Genomic DNA, 13,724 nt, shown 5'->3' on the forward strand with positions numbered 1-13,724 from the left:
TGGGAGGCTGAGGCAGGAATCACTTGAACCCAGGGGGCGGAGGTTGCAGTGGGCTGAGATCACACCATTGCACTCTAGCCTGGGCCAAAGAGTGAAACTCCGTCAAAAAAAAACAAAAAACAAAAAAAAACCCTGAAACGGGCAGCTGAGTACACGTGAGGCTAACCTTGTCCTAAGAAGAGCCCAGTGCTTCTCATGAGCGAATATCCCCACAATCCCTTTTTACTTCTTTGACCTTCATTTTCCTCATGTAATAAATAGGACTAATGGCTTTCCAATATCTACTCCCTCCCTGCAGTTATATCAGATGACTAAGGAATATGAGGTTCTCCAAGGAAAGTGCTTTACAAATAAGCATCTGATTACTAGCAGACAGCCACAAAATGTGAAGACATCAAAATCAGGAGCGGGCTTCCTATAGAAAGTGATGGGCAAAAGCTGGGGCCGCTACTCCCACTTACTTCCTACATTTCTTTTATGGAACACAAAGAAAAAATAATTAAGATATTTCCAGTTATTGAATTACAGAGCAGATGCAGGAAATGTTCCTTGGATCAGTAAATGAATGTATGTCCCCATCTCCACCCACCGAGTAGGGTGAGGCTCCTTGCCCCTAAGTGCTTCAGTATATTTCTGCCTTGAACAATTCTTTCTCTTGAAATAGCTCAGACAATAGAGAAAAAGTCTTGTATGGGTTCTTTCCTGTCCGACACATGCTAGGCGCTAAGATGGCATCTGCTACAGTTGGAAGGGTGGAGCTAAAAGCAGTTCCCCAAGCAGGATGGCAGCTTGTTACATGAGAAGTGCAACCAACAGCTCCCAAGTGAAATGCTGTGGGCTTTGCAGACACAACACAAACAGCTCTGCTACCAGAGAGAGCTCAAGGGCATGAGTTCCGAAGAGCAGGCTTATGGTCAGTAACAGTGAGGCTCCTCACTGTATCACTCTGAGAGTTACATAAGATGGTGGATGCTCCACCCAGTTGTCTTTTCACCAAACCAAAACCAATAAGTTATGTAACAATCCTAAAAACACCGCGGCATGAAGATTTCTTTTAAATACAGCCATGAGAAAAAAGGAATTGACAGGGCAGACAAGATAGACGGTTTGAGACCTACATCAAATTAAGCCCAAACAAATCCTCTCTTTCTGAGGCTGGAAGGAAACAGAGGAGGAACTGCCACCACCTAGGGACATTTAAAATCCAGGGTGGTCTCATTACCCTGAACCTGCAGCAGAAGGATTTGCAGCTGCCAGCGAGCATGAGTGGAATGATAACCACATGGTGACTGGGGTGAGCGTGAGCTCGGCAAGGATGGTGATCGTCTCGAAAGACTGGGGAAACGCAAAGCAGTACCTTGGTGCCCTGGGAAGGAAACGCTTCTTCAAAATCTGCCAGGATTTGCTGTCCTAACTCAGTCTGTGCAGCCTTCACTCTGTGAGGAAGAGAGAACATATCATCACCTGGCACCATATCCTTATGTAACTACACACCGATCCACAGGGTCGGAAGGGCTGAAGTCTTTCGAGAAAGGCCAGGAAGGGTACAGAGACGTCCGTGAGGTGAGAGGTCACATACTAGTTAAGTGACAGGTTGATGAGCAGGACCCAGGCATCCAAGATATTCTCAGGGTGAATCTTCTATATCCCCCAAATTCTTCTAGGCCAACCCTTTACCTGAGGTCATATGTATTAATCTTTACACAGTTCCACTGGGGGATAGTCATGCTGTGGGAAAATGTTATAGAATCACATCCACATCAAATATAAATCTACCTGGGCGCAGTGGTTCACGCATGGAATCCCAGCATGTGGGAAGCTGACGTGAGAGGGTCGCTTGAGACCAGGATTTCAAAACCAGCCTGGGCAACATTAGAGAGATCCAGTCTCCACGAAAAACAAACTAAAATAAAAAGTACCCAGGTGCGGGGGCACACACCTGTACTCGGGAGGCTGCGGCGGGAGGATCTCTTGAGCCCAGGACTTTTGAAGATACACTGAGCTATGATCACACCACAGCACTCCAGCCTGGGTGACAGAGGGAGACCTTGGCTCTAAAACAAAACACTAACAAACAACAACAAATAAATCCACTTTGGATTACTGGTGTAACTGCAGTCCTACTCCTTGGAGTACAGAATGGCAAGAGGGCTCCATAATGTTTTAGGGTGTTTTGTAAAAAATTATTATGGGTATATAATCATTATATATATATTTATGGGGTACCTGTGAAGTCTTGATACAGGCATACGATGTTTAATGATCAAATCAGGGTAACTGGGGTATCAATCACCCCAAGTTATTTGTTACTTCTCCGTGTTAGGAACATTCCAATTCCAATCTTTTAGTTATTTTTAAATAAACAATAAATTATTAACCGTAGTCACCCTATTGTTCTACCAAATACTAGATCGTATCATTCTAACTGTATTTTTGTGCCCAGTAGCCATCCCAGTTACTCCCCGCCTCCCTGCTATGCCTCCCAGCCTCTGGGACCCAGCGTTCTACTCGCTATCTCCATGAGTTTACTTATGAAAATGTTTAGCTCTCACATATGAGTGAGAACATGAGGAATCTGTCTTTCTGTGTCTGGCTTATTTCATTTCACATCACGTCCAGTTCGATCCATGCAGCTGCAGTGTTTTGGGTTTCCTGTTAACCCAGAAACCAACAAGCTCGTAAGTTTTTAAACAAATAAATGAAAAGAATGTTTTCTAAGGTAAAAACAAAAAGAGCCAAGTGACAAAATGAACTGCTAAATGATCACTAGTGAGGGCCACTGAGTGACCATTTAAGTTCAGAAGTTTGTGAATATGAAAACGGAACTGCAAGGAAAACCAGCTAGAAAGGGGAGGCCAGTACTCAACAGTGGCCGTGAGTGTACTAGGAGCTCAAGAACTGTGCGTGTACTTGAATGCAAGGGCAGAAAGGAGAAGCGGCTAGGATGGAAAGCGGCTATGGATCACACCCCATCATCAATCACGCCCCGCAATGGATCAGGCCCCGCAATCACGTCCCGCAATCGATCACGCCCCACAATCGATCGCACGCTCTGCATCCCCCACCAGCTGCCTGATGTTGGTGGCCACCGTGCACCGGCCAGCCTTGCAGAGCTAGAGTGGAACAAGACTCTCAGGCCCTGCTGGGCTTCCTGAGCCTGAGGCAAATACTGTCTGGTTGCTAAAAATGCCTTAAAAGAGCACACTTCCATTCTCGGTCTCCACCCTGTTCCTTCAGAATTAACTTTATGAAGTTTCTAGAAATAGCAACAGCTCAAAACCACAATTTCTTTGGCTGCTAAGGAGTGTCTGGCAACCTGCTGAGATTTTTTTTTCAGATGAGGGGATAGGCATGACCCAAAACAATCTGTTTTTTCCGTGGCGTGGTTACAATTATACCTTATTCCAAATACTTTCCAAGGTTTTTCCAGTATCTTCAAAACTTTTAAAACCACTCTTAGAGGTGGGTTTGTAGCCTTTTGAGTCAGTTTTCAAGGAGGCCAGAATGATCCAGACGAGGCTATTACTGGAATAGCCGCCACCTCCAGATTGGAATCAGGGCCATACGTCTAGAGCTGTCCAGCAGACAATGGGAGACATTCCTTCAGTGTGAACTTTGACATGAGAGAAAAGAATAAAATTGTACTTCAGAGCTTCCTGTGATGCGCACACGAGGAGGCAGCACACAGCCTGCTGTGGTGCCAGGTCACAGGACAGCTTCCAGAGGCTCAGGCCCCCCCCCGTTCCTACCCTCTTCTTGGAAGCACACACACAGCACCAGTTCCCTCCTAAGCCACAGGGAACTTATAGTAGGAACTTTTCATGGTTAGAAGAGGAAGGAGTTCTCCTCACAGGGGAAGTCCCGCCGCTAGCCAGGGCACCCGCAGTCACATTCTCAGGACTACTGGCCATCTCAATGACACTGGTGGGCCCGGCTCTGCCCCTGGCCCGAACTATTTGCTACTCCATATTCTTGGTGACTCTGGAACTGAGGTGGCAGAAAGGAGAGCCTCTGGCCCAAACTATTCCCTACTCTGAATTCTTGGTGACTCTGGAACTGAGGTGGCAGAAAGGAGAACCAGAGCCTGTGACAGCACCTGGTATCACCAGAGACAAAAAAGAGGAAAAATTACCAGTCTCTGATTTGTAGACTTCCTTGCCATGCTCTTCATTTTCATTTTTTTACATTAAATTATTATGTATACCTTATTTTTTTTTATTATTATACTTTCAGTTTTAGGGTACATGTGCACAATGTGCAGGTTCGTTACATATGTATACATGTGCCATGTTGGTGTGCTGCACCCAGTAACTCGTCATTTAACATTAGGTATATCTCCTAATGCTATCCCTCCCCCCTCCCCCCAACCCCACAACAGGCCCCGGTGTGTGATGTTCCCCTTCCTGTGTCCAAGTGTTCTCATTGTTCAATTCCCACCTATGAGTGAGAACATGCAGTGTTTGGTTTTTTGTCCTTGCAATAGTTTGCTGAGAATGATGGTTTCCAGCTTCATCTGTGTCCCTAAAAGGGACATGAACTCATCCTTTTTTATGGCTGCATAGTATTCCATGGTGTATATGTGCCACATTTTCTTAATCCAGTCTATCATTGATGGACATTTGGGTTGGTTCCAAGTCTTTGCTATTGTGAATAGTGCCGCAATAAACATACGTGTGCATGTGTCTTTATAGCAGCATGATTTATAATCCTTTCGGTATATACCCAGTAATGGGGTGGCTGGGTCAAATGGTATTTCTAGTTCTAGATCCTTGAGGAATCGCCACACTGTCCTCCACAATGGTTGAACTAGTTTACATTCCCACCAACAGTGTAAAATTGTTCCTATTTCTCCACATCCCAGCATCTGTTGTTTCCTGACTTTTTAATGATCACCATTCTAACTGGTGTGAGATGGTATCTCATTGTGGTTTTGATTTGCATTTCTCTGATGGCCAGTGATGGTGAGCATTTTTTCATGTGTCTGTTGGCTGCATAAATGTCTTCTTTTGAGAAGCATCTGTTCATATCCTTCGCCCACTTCTTGATGGGGTTGTTTTTTTCTTGCAAATTTGTTTGAGTTATTTATGGATTCTGGATATTAGCCCTTCATCAGATGAGTAGATTGCAAAAATTTTCTCCCATTCTGTAGGTTGCCTGTTCACTTTGATCATAGTTTCTTTTGCTGTGCAGAAGCTCTTTAGTTTAATTAGATCCCATTTGTCAATTTTGGCTTTTGTTGCCATTGCTTTTGGTGTTTTAGACATGAAGTGCTTGTCCATGCCTATGTCCTGAATGGTATTGCCTAGGTTTTCTTCTAGGGTTTTTATGGTTTTAGGTCTAACATTTAAGTCTTTAATCCATCTTGAATTAATTTTTGTATAAGGTGTAAGGAAGGGATCCAGTTTCAGCTTTCTACGTATGGCTAGCCAGTTTTCCCAGCACCATTTATTAAATAGGGAATCCTTTCCCCATTTCTTGTTTTTGTCAGGTTTGTCAAAGATCAGATGGTTGTAGATGTGTGGTATTATTTCTGAGGGCTCTGTTCTGTTCCATTGATCTACATCTCTGTTTTGGTACCAGTACCATGCTGTTTTGGTTACTATAGCCTTGTAGTATAGTTTGAAGTCAGGTAGCATGATGCCTCCAGCTTTGTTCTTTCGGCTTAAGATTGTCTTGGCAATGCAGGCCCTTTTTTGGTTCCATATGAACTTTAAAGTGGTTTTTTCCAATTCTGTGAAGAAAGTCATTGGTAGCTTGATGGGGATGGCACTGAATCTATAAATTACCTTGGGCAGTATGGCCATTTTCACGATATTGGTTCTTCCTATCCATGAGCATGGAATGTTCTTCCATTTGTTTGTATCCTCTTTTATTTCACTGAGCAGTGGTTTGTAGTTCTCCTTGAAGAGGTCCTTCACATCCCTTGTAAGTTGGATTCCTAGGTATTTTATTCTCTTTGAAGCAATTGTGAATGGGAGTTCCCTCATGATTTGGCTCTCTGTTTGTCTGTTATTGGTGTATAAGAATGCTTGTGATTTTTGCACAGATTTTGTCTCCTGAGACTTTGCTGAAGTTGCTTATCACCTTAAGGAGATTTTGGGCTGAAACGATGGGGTTTTCTAAATATACAATCATGTCATCTGCAAGCAGGGACAATTTGACTTCCTCTTTTCCTAATTGAATACCCTTTATTTCTTTCTCCTGCCTGATTGCCTTGGCCAGATCTTCCAACACTATGTTGAATAGGAATGGTGAAAGAGGGCATCCCTGTCTTGTGCCAGTTTTCAAAGGGAATGCTTCCAGTTTTTGCCCATTCAGTATGATATTGGCTGTGGGTTTGTCATAGATAGCTCTTATTATTTTGAGATAAGTCCCATCAATGCCTAATTTATTGAGAGTTTTTAGCATAAAGGGCTGTTGAATTTTGTCAAAGGCTTTTTCTGCATCTATTGAGATAATCATGTGGTTTTTGGTTCTGTTTATATGACGAATTACATTTTTTGATTTGCATATGTTGAACCAGCCTTGCATCCCAGGGATGAAGCCCACTTGATCATGGTGGATAAGCTTTTTGATGTGCTGCTGGATTTGGTTTGCCAGTATTTTACTGAGGATTTTTGTGCCAATGTTCATCAGGGATATTGGTCTAAAATTCTCTTTTTTTGTTGTGTCTCTGCCAGGCTTTGGTATCAGGATGATGCTGACCTCATAAAATGAGTTAGAGAGGATTCCCTCTTTTTCTATTGATTGGAATAGTTTCAGAAGGAATGGTACCAGCTCCTCCTTGTACCTCTGGTAGAATTCGGCTGTGAATCCATCTGGTCCTGGACTTTTTTTGGTTGGTAGGCTATTAATTATTGCCTCAATTTCAGAGCCTGTTATTGGTCTATTCAGGGATTCAACTTCTTCCTGGTTTAGTCTTGGGAGGGTGTATGTGTCGAGGAATTAATCCATTTCTTCTAGATTTTCTAGTTTATTTGCATAGAGGTGTTTATAGTATTCTCTGAAGGTAGTTTGTATTTCTGTGGGATCAGTGGTGATATCCCCTTTATCATTTTTTATTGCATCTATTTGATTCTTCTCTCTTTTCTTCTTTATTAGTCTTGCTAGCAGTCTATCAATTTTGTTGATCCTTTCAAAAAACCAGCTCCTGGATTCATTGATTTTTTTGAAGGGTTTTTTGTGTCTCTATCTCCCTCAGTTCTGCTCTGATCTTAGTTATTTCTTGCCTTCTGCTAGCTTTTGAATGTGTTTGCTCTTGCTTCTACAGTTATTTTAATTGTGATGTTAGGGTGTCAATTTTAGATCTTTTCTGCTTTCTCTTGTGGGCATTTAGTGTTATAAATTTCCCTCTACACACTGCTTTAAATGTGTCCCAGAGATTCTGGTATGTTGTGTCTTTGTTCTCATTGGTTTCAAAGAACATCTTCATGTCTGCCTTCATTTCATTATGTATCCAGTAGTCATTCAGGAGCAGGTTGTTCAGTTTCCAGTAGTTGAGTGGTTTTGAGTGAGTTTCTTAACCCTGAGCTCTAGTTTGATTGCACTGTGGTCTGAGAGACAGTTCGTTATAATTTCTGTTCTTTTACATTTGCTGAGGAATGCTTTACTTCCAACTACGTGATCAATTTTGGAATAAGTGCGATGTGGTGCTGAGAAGAATGTATATTCTGTTGATTTGGGGTGGAGAGTTCTGTAGATGTCTATTAGGTCCGTTTGGTGCACAGCTAGTTCAATTCCTGGATATTCTTGTTAACTTTCTGTCTCATTGATCTGTCTAATGTTGACAGTGGGGTGTTAAAGTCTCCCATTATTATTGTGTGGGAGTCTAAGTCTCTCTGTAGTTTCTAAGGACTTGCTTTATGAATCTGCGTACTCATGTATTGGGTGCATATATATTTAGGATAGTTAGCTCTTCTTGTTGAATTGATCCCTTTACCATTATGTAATGGCCTTCTTTGTCTCTTTTGATCTTTGTTGGTTTAAAGTCTCTTTTATGAGAGACTAGGATTGCAACCCCTGCCTTTTTCTGTTTTCCATTTGCTTGGTAGATCTTCCTCCATCCCTTTATTTTGAGCCTATGTGTGTCTTTGCACATGAGATGGGTCTCCTGAATATAGCACACCGATGGGTCTTGACTCTTGAGCCAATTTGCCAGTCTGTGTCTTTTAATTGGAGCATTTAGCCCATATACATTTAAGGTTAATATTGTTATGTGTGAATTTGATCCTGTCATTATAATGTTAGCTGGTTATTTTGCTCGTTAGTTGATGCAGTTTCTTCCTAGCATGGATGGTCTTTACAATTTGGCATGTTTTTGCAGTGGCTAGTACCGGTTGTTCCTTTCCATGTTTAGTGCTTCCTTCAGGAGCTCTTGTAGGGCAGGCCTGGTGGTGACAAAATCTCTCAGCATTTGCTTGTCTGTAAAGGATTTTATTTCTCCTTCACTTATGAAGCTTAGTTTGGCTGGATATGAAATTCTGGGTTGAAAATTCTTTTCTTCAAGAATGTTGAATATTGGCCCCCACTCTCTTCTGGCTTATAGAGTTTCTGCCGAAAGATCCGCTGTTAGTCTGATGGGCTTCCCTTTGTGGGTAACCCGACCTTTCTCTCTGACTGCCTTTAACGTTTTTTTCCTTCATTTCAACTTTGGTGAGTCTGACAGTTATGTGTCTTGGAATTGCTCTTCTCGAGGAATATCTTTGTGGTGTTCTCTGTATTTCCTGAATTTGAATGTTGGCCTGCCTTGCTAGGTTGGGGAAGTTCTCCTGAATAATATCCTGCAGAGTGTTTTCCAACTTGGTTCCATTCTCCCCATCACTTTCAGGTACACCAATCAGACGTAGATTTGGTCTTTTCACATAGTCCCATATTTCTTGGAGGCTTTGTTCATTTCTTTTTACTCTTTATTCTCTAAACTTCTCTTCTTGCTTCATTTCATTCATTTGATCTTCAATCACTGATACCCTTTCTTCCAGTTGATCGAATTGGCTACTGAAGCTTGTGCGCTCGTCAGGTAGTTCTCGTGCCATGGTTTTCAGCTCCATTAGGTCATTTAAGGACTTCTCTAGACTGGTTATTCTAGTTAGCCATTCGTCTAATCTTTTTTCAAGGTTTTTAGCTTCTTTGTGATGGGTTCAAACTTCCTCCTTTAGCTCAGAGAAGTTTGATCGTCTGAAGACTTCTTCTCTCAACTCGTCAAAGTCATTCTCCATCCAGCTTTGTTCCATTGCTGGCGAGGTGCTTTGTTCCTTTGGAGGGGGAGAGGTGCTCTGATTTTTAGAATTTTCAGCTTTTCTGCTGTTTTTTCCCCATCTTTGGGGTTTTATCTACCTTTGGTTTTTGATGATGGTGATGTACAGATGGGGTTTTGGTGTGGATGTCCTTTCTGTTTGTTAGTTTTCCTTCTAACAGTCAGGACCCTCAGCTGCAGGTCTGTTGGAGTTTGCTGGAGGTCCACTCCAGATGCTGTTTGCCTGGGTATCAGCAGCGGAGGCTGCAGAATAGCAAATACTGCTGAACAGCCAATGTTGCTGCCTGACTTCGTCTCAGAGGGGTACGTGGCTGTGTGAGGTGTCAGTCTGCCCCTACTGGAGGGTGCCTCCCAGTTAGGCTACTCGGGGGTCAGGGACCCACTTGAGGAGGCAGTCTGTCCGTTCTTAGATCTCAAATTCTGTGCTGGGAGAACCACTACTCTCTTCAAAGCTGTCAGACAGGGACATTTAAGTCTGCAGAGGTTTCTGCTGCCTTTTGTTCGGCTATGCCCTGCCCCCAGAGGTGGAGTCTACAGAGGCAGGCAGGCCTCCTTGCGCTGTGCTGGGCTCCATCCAGTTCCAGCTTCCTGGCCACTTTGTTTACCTGCTCAAGCCTCAGCAATGGCGGGCGCCCCTCTCCCAGCCTTGCTGCCGCCTTGCAGTTTGATCTCAGACTGCTGTGCTAGCAATGAGCAAGTCTCCGTGGGTGTGGGACCCGCCGAGCCAGGCACCGGATATAATCTCCTGGTGTGCCATTTGCTAAGACTGTTGGAAAAGCACAGTATTAGGGTGGGAGTGACCCAATTTTCCAGGTGCCGTCTGTCACACCTTTGCTTGTCTATGAAAGGGAATTCCCTGACCCCTTGCACTTCCCGGGTGACGCGATGCCCTGCCCTGCTTCAGCTCATGTTTGGTGGGCTGCACCCACTGTCCTGCACCCACTGTCCGACAAGCCCCAATGAGATGAACCTGGTAACTCAGTTGGAAATGCAGAAATCACCCGTCTTCTGCGTCGTTCAAGCTGGGAGCTGTAGGCTAGAGCTGTTCCTATTCAGCCATCTTAGAACCGCCTATGTCGCCATGTTCTTCATTTTCAAAGTCACCTCTTGAGATAGGCTGGACCTGGCTATGTTACTAGTGAGCCGCATAATCACAAGTCACTTCCTCTCCGTGGGTCACAACTTTGAATAGCTGTGAAATAAGAGGGTGGGGCTAGCAGCCCATACTAGATGATTCTGTGTCCTCTCCAGTACTGATTATTCCACAACACCCATCTTATGGTGCTAACTGGCTTTACAGGTGGCTAGAGGTTAGATGTATGCTTAATCCTGGAGCAGAAGGATACGCATATAAATGTCAATGTTTCCAACAGCAGTTTTTTTCTTTGTTTTTTTTTTTGAGACGAAGTCTCACTCTTGTCTCCCAGGCTGGAGTGCAATGGGATAATCTCGGCTCACTGCAACCTCCGCCTCCTGGGTTGAAGGGATTCTCCTGCCTCAGCTTCCCAAGTAGCTGGGATTACAGGCACCTGCCACCACGCCTGGCTAATTTTTTGTATTTTTAGTAGAGACAGGGTTTCACCATGTTGGCCAGGCTGGTCTCGAACTCCTGATCTCAGGTGATCCACCCGCCTCGGCCTCCCAAAGTGCTGGGATTACAGGCGTGAGTCACTGCGCCCAGCCTCTACCAATAGCAGTTTGTGAAGTGGCTATCAATGACTCAGATGAAAGCAACCATTCCCTTACAGACATCACTGATGGTATCTATAGACCCAAACCTCAATCCCATGCATTTTCAGGGTGAGATGTGAATTTCAGTCTTTATAAGCAATTGCTTAAATAGGATTCTAGAAAGAAGTCAACAGACTTGAAAGAATTTATCTTTGGCCTCATTCCTTTAAACTCCTTCCTCTTCTAACCATGAAAAAGTTCCCACTACAAAGAGGTAGCTCAACTGATAACTGTCAGCAAAGCACATATATGTGCCAAACTACCAAGATTTCCTAGTCATTCCTTTCTTTTCAGACTGGAGTACAGTGGTGCATTTGTGGCTCACTGCAGCCTCAACCTCCCAGGGTCAAGTGATCCTCCCTTCTCTCAGCCTCCTGAGTAGCTGGGACTATAGGTGTGCACCTCCATGCCCAGCTAATTCTTGTATTTTTTGTAGAGATCGAGTTTTGCCATGTTGCTCAGGCTGATCTCAAACTCCTGGGCTCAAGCGATCTGCCCACTTCAGCCTCCCAAAGTGCTAGGATTACAGGCATGAGCCACCGTGCCCAACTGATTTCCTAGCCATTCTTGTGAAAGTCCGCCTACAACTCATAGAGAACAGGGAAAACAAAAATTCCTCCTGGCATCCAAGTAAGTTCAGCCTGTTGCATGGTTGCAACCCCAAATGGGTCACTCTTCAGAAACAAAAGATTCATTGTGCTGCCCAGAAAGGAAAGTCAACCAGGTGGTTTCTGGCATCCTCCATGCCACGTGACTGCAGGGCTGTTCCAAGGCACCCTTTCCTAAAGGTGTTCTCAGCTTTTCGTAAGGGGGAGTCACAGACAGACAGCAAATTATGAACATTGTTCAGATATCTGTGGATAAAGTAGCCCTGAGACTTTTGTTACCTTGTGAGTGACAGTCCCAAAGAAAACACCCCCAACAGTTCCCAAATAAATATACCGCCCTCCCAAACCACAGTCTTCTAAACAGCAGGGTTAATTAGTCAAATGCTACAGTTCCAAACAGACACCATAAAGAATCTCAGCCTAGAATCTTGAGTGACCCCATGAGACACTTCTGAGATCACCAAGGACAACACTCATACTTGGCAACCGAGGACAACACTCATACTTGGCAACCCAGGAGGCCCAGGAGGAACTTGTCGAGGCCATAGAGCTGTGCAGGCCTGTCCATTTCCAGGTTGAGTTCTTTTTTCACTCCACCATGAGACCTGCCAAGCCTTTCTCACATTTATAAGAGGTTAGAAATGGCTGTGAAAAATATATTTTAGTTCAAGAGTTTCATGGTTTTCAAGAGAATGTAAGACTCTTCCATTCTTCATTGGGAGATGCTGACTGATGACTAGAAACATTCCCTTTCATGGATATGCTTAGGCCAGGAGGATTTGAAATGTAAAGATGCTAAAGAAAAAACTCTTTCCTCCAATGCTACATTAAGCATGGAAGCATTTGCCAGAAGGGTAGTTGGAAGAATTAGCTCTGCTCAAATCAAGGCTCATGAACTTCCTATTTCAAATGTACAGGCAAAGATTTCAGAACACAACTTTTCACATGACTTCTACACTTTACAGACAGCAAGACAGTAAATTTGAGAAACGGAAGCAATGCAGAGGGTGGTAACCCGCCTGCCATCTCCCGCCCCTTACAACAAATAGCTATTTCTATCATTTCCAGATGGTTCTACCATCAGCACGTAAACATAAGGGAAGCAAATTCACCAGAAAGGATGCTAAAAATAAGAAGTCTGGACTTTTCTCAAACGTTTATTACCTCTTAAAAAAACAATCCTAGTCAAGCACTGAAAATAAAAATAAGAAGTTGTCTCCTCTTGTGCTCTTTTTAGTGTTATTTTTTTTCCCCCCCTGAGACGGGTCTGCTCTCTTGCCCAGGCTGGAGTGCAGTGGCACAGTCTCGGCTCACTGCAGCCTCCACTTCCAGAGCTCAAGTGATCCTCCCATTTCAGCCTCCCAAGTAACTGGAACCACAGGCACACATCACCACACCAGCTCACTTTTTGTATTTTTGGTAGAGACAGGGTTTCACCATGTTGTCCAGGCTGGTCTTGAACTCCAGAGCTCAAGCGATCTGCCTGTCTCGGCCTACCAAAGTGCTGGGATTCCAGGTGTGAGCCACCATGCCCAGCCTTTTTAGTGTTACTTAATAGCACATATTCTGTATTAACCTACACAAAATTATTGCAAATAGAGATTGCGAAATGAACTAAAAGATAAGTAAATCCTCCTGTGTTTGCAGCAACCTTATGTGATAATGAACGTTTGGAGCACTGAAATATATTCATAGAATGTTGGATTTTCTATTTTTCAGGAATGTGATTATAACAGTGATTATTAAGTTCCTTCAAATTTTTAAAACTACCTCTTCGAACAAATGTTGAAAAGCAAAGAGCCCACCAAAAGTACAGGCAGCAAAAGCAAAAAGAAACAAGTGGGACTACATCAACCTAAAAAGCCCGTTGGAGAAATGCAGGTGGAAACCACAATGCAGTGTCACTTCACGTCCTAACGGGGGCACCTTTTCATGTTTATTGGCCATTTATTTATCTTCTTTGGAGAAATGCTTATTCAAATCCTTTGCTGGTTTTTTAATTGAGTTGTTTGGCTTTTTGTTGTTGATTTCTGGGAATTCTTTATATATTCTAGATATTAATCCATTATCAGATAAATGATTTGGAAATATTCTTCCCATTCTGTGCATTGCCATTTTACCCTGCTGATACT

At 43.5% G+C, this 13,724-nt stretch overlaps 1 protein-coding gene across 3 annotated transcripts in view; it reads right to left on the reverse strand.

Moving 5' to 3' along the window:
• Positions 1-13,724, reverse strand: part of VPS53 (VPS53 subunit of GARP complex) — a 218,790-nt gene that overhangs the window by 132,792 nt on the left and 72,274 nt on the right. For all 3 annotated transcript variants that reach the window (XR_010110596.1, XM_055102102.2, XM_055102101.2), the window contains one exon: positions 1,358-1,436. Coding sequence is in view for 2 of the 3 variants with exons in the window: in XM_055102102.2 (XP_054958077.1) it covers positions 1,358-1,436 (79 nt within the window). In the remaining variant the exon portion in view is untranslated. The remainder of the gene's footprint in view (positions 1-1,357; positions 1,437-13,724) is intronic.

Source organism: Pan paniscus, chromosome 19 (genome assembly GCF_029289425.2).
Source record: "Pan paniscus chromosome 19, NHGRI_mPanPan1-v2.0_pri, whole genome shotgun sequence".
Taxonomy (NCBI): domain Eukaryota; kingdom Metazoa; phylum Chordata; class Mammalia; order Primates; family Hominidae; genus Pan; species Pan paniscus.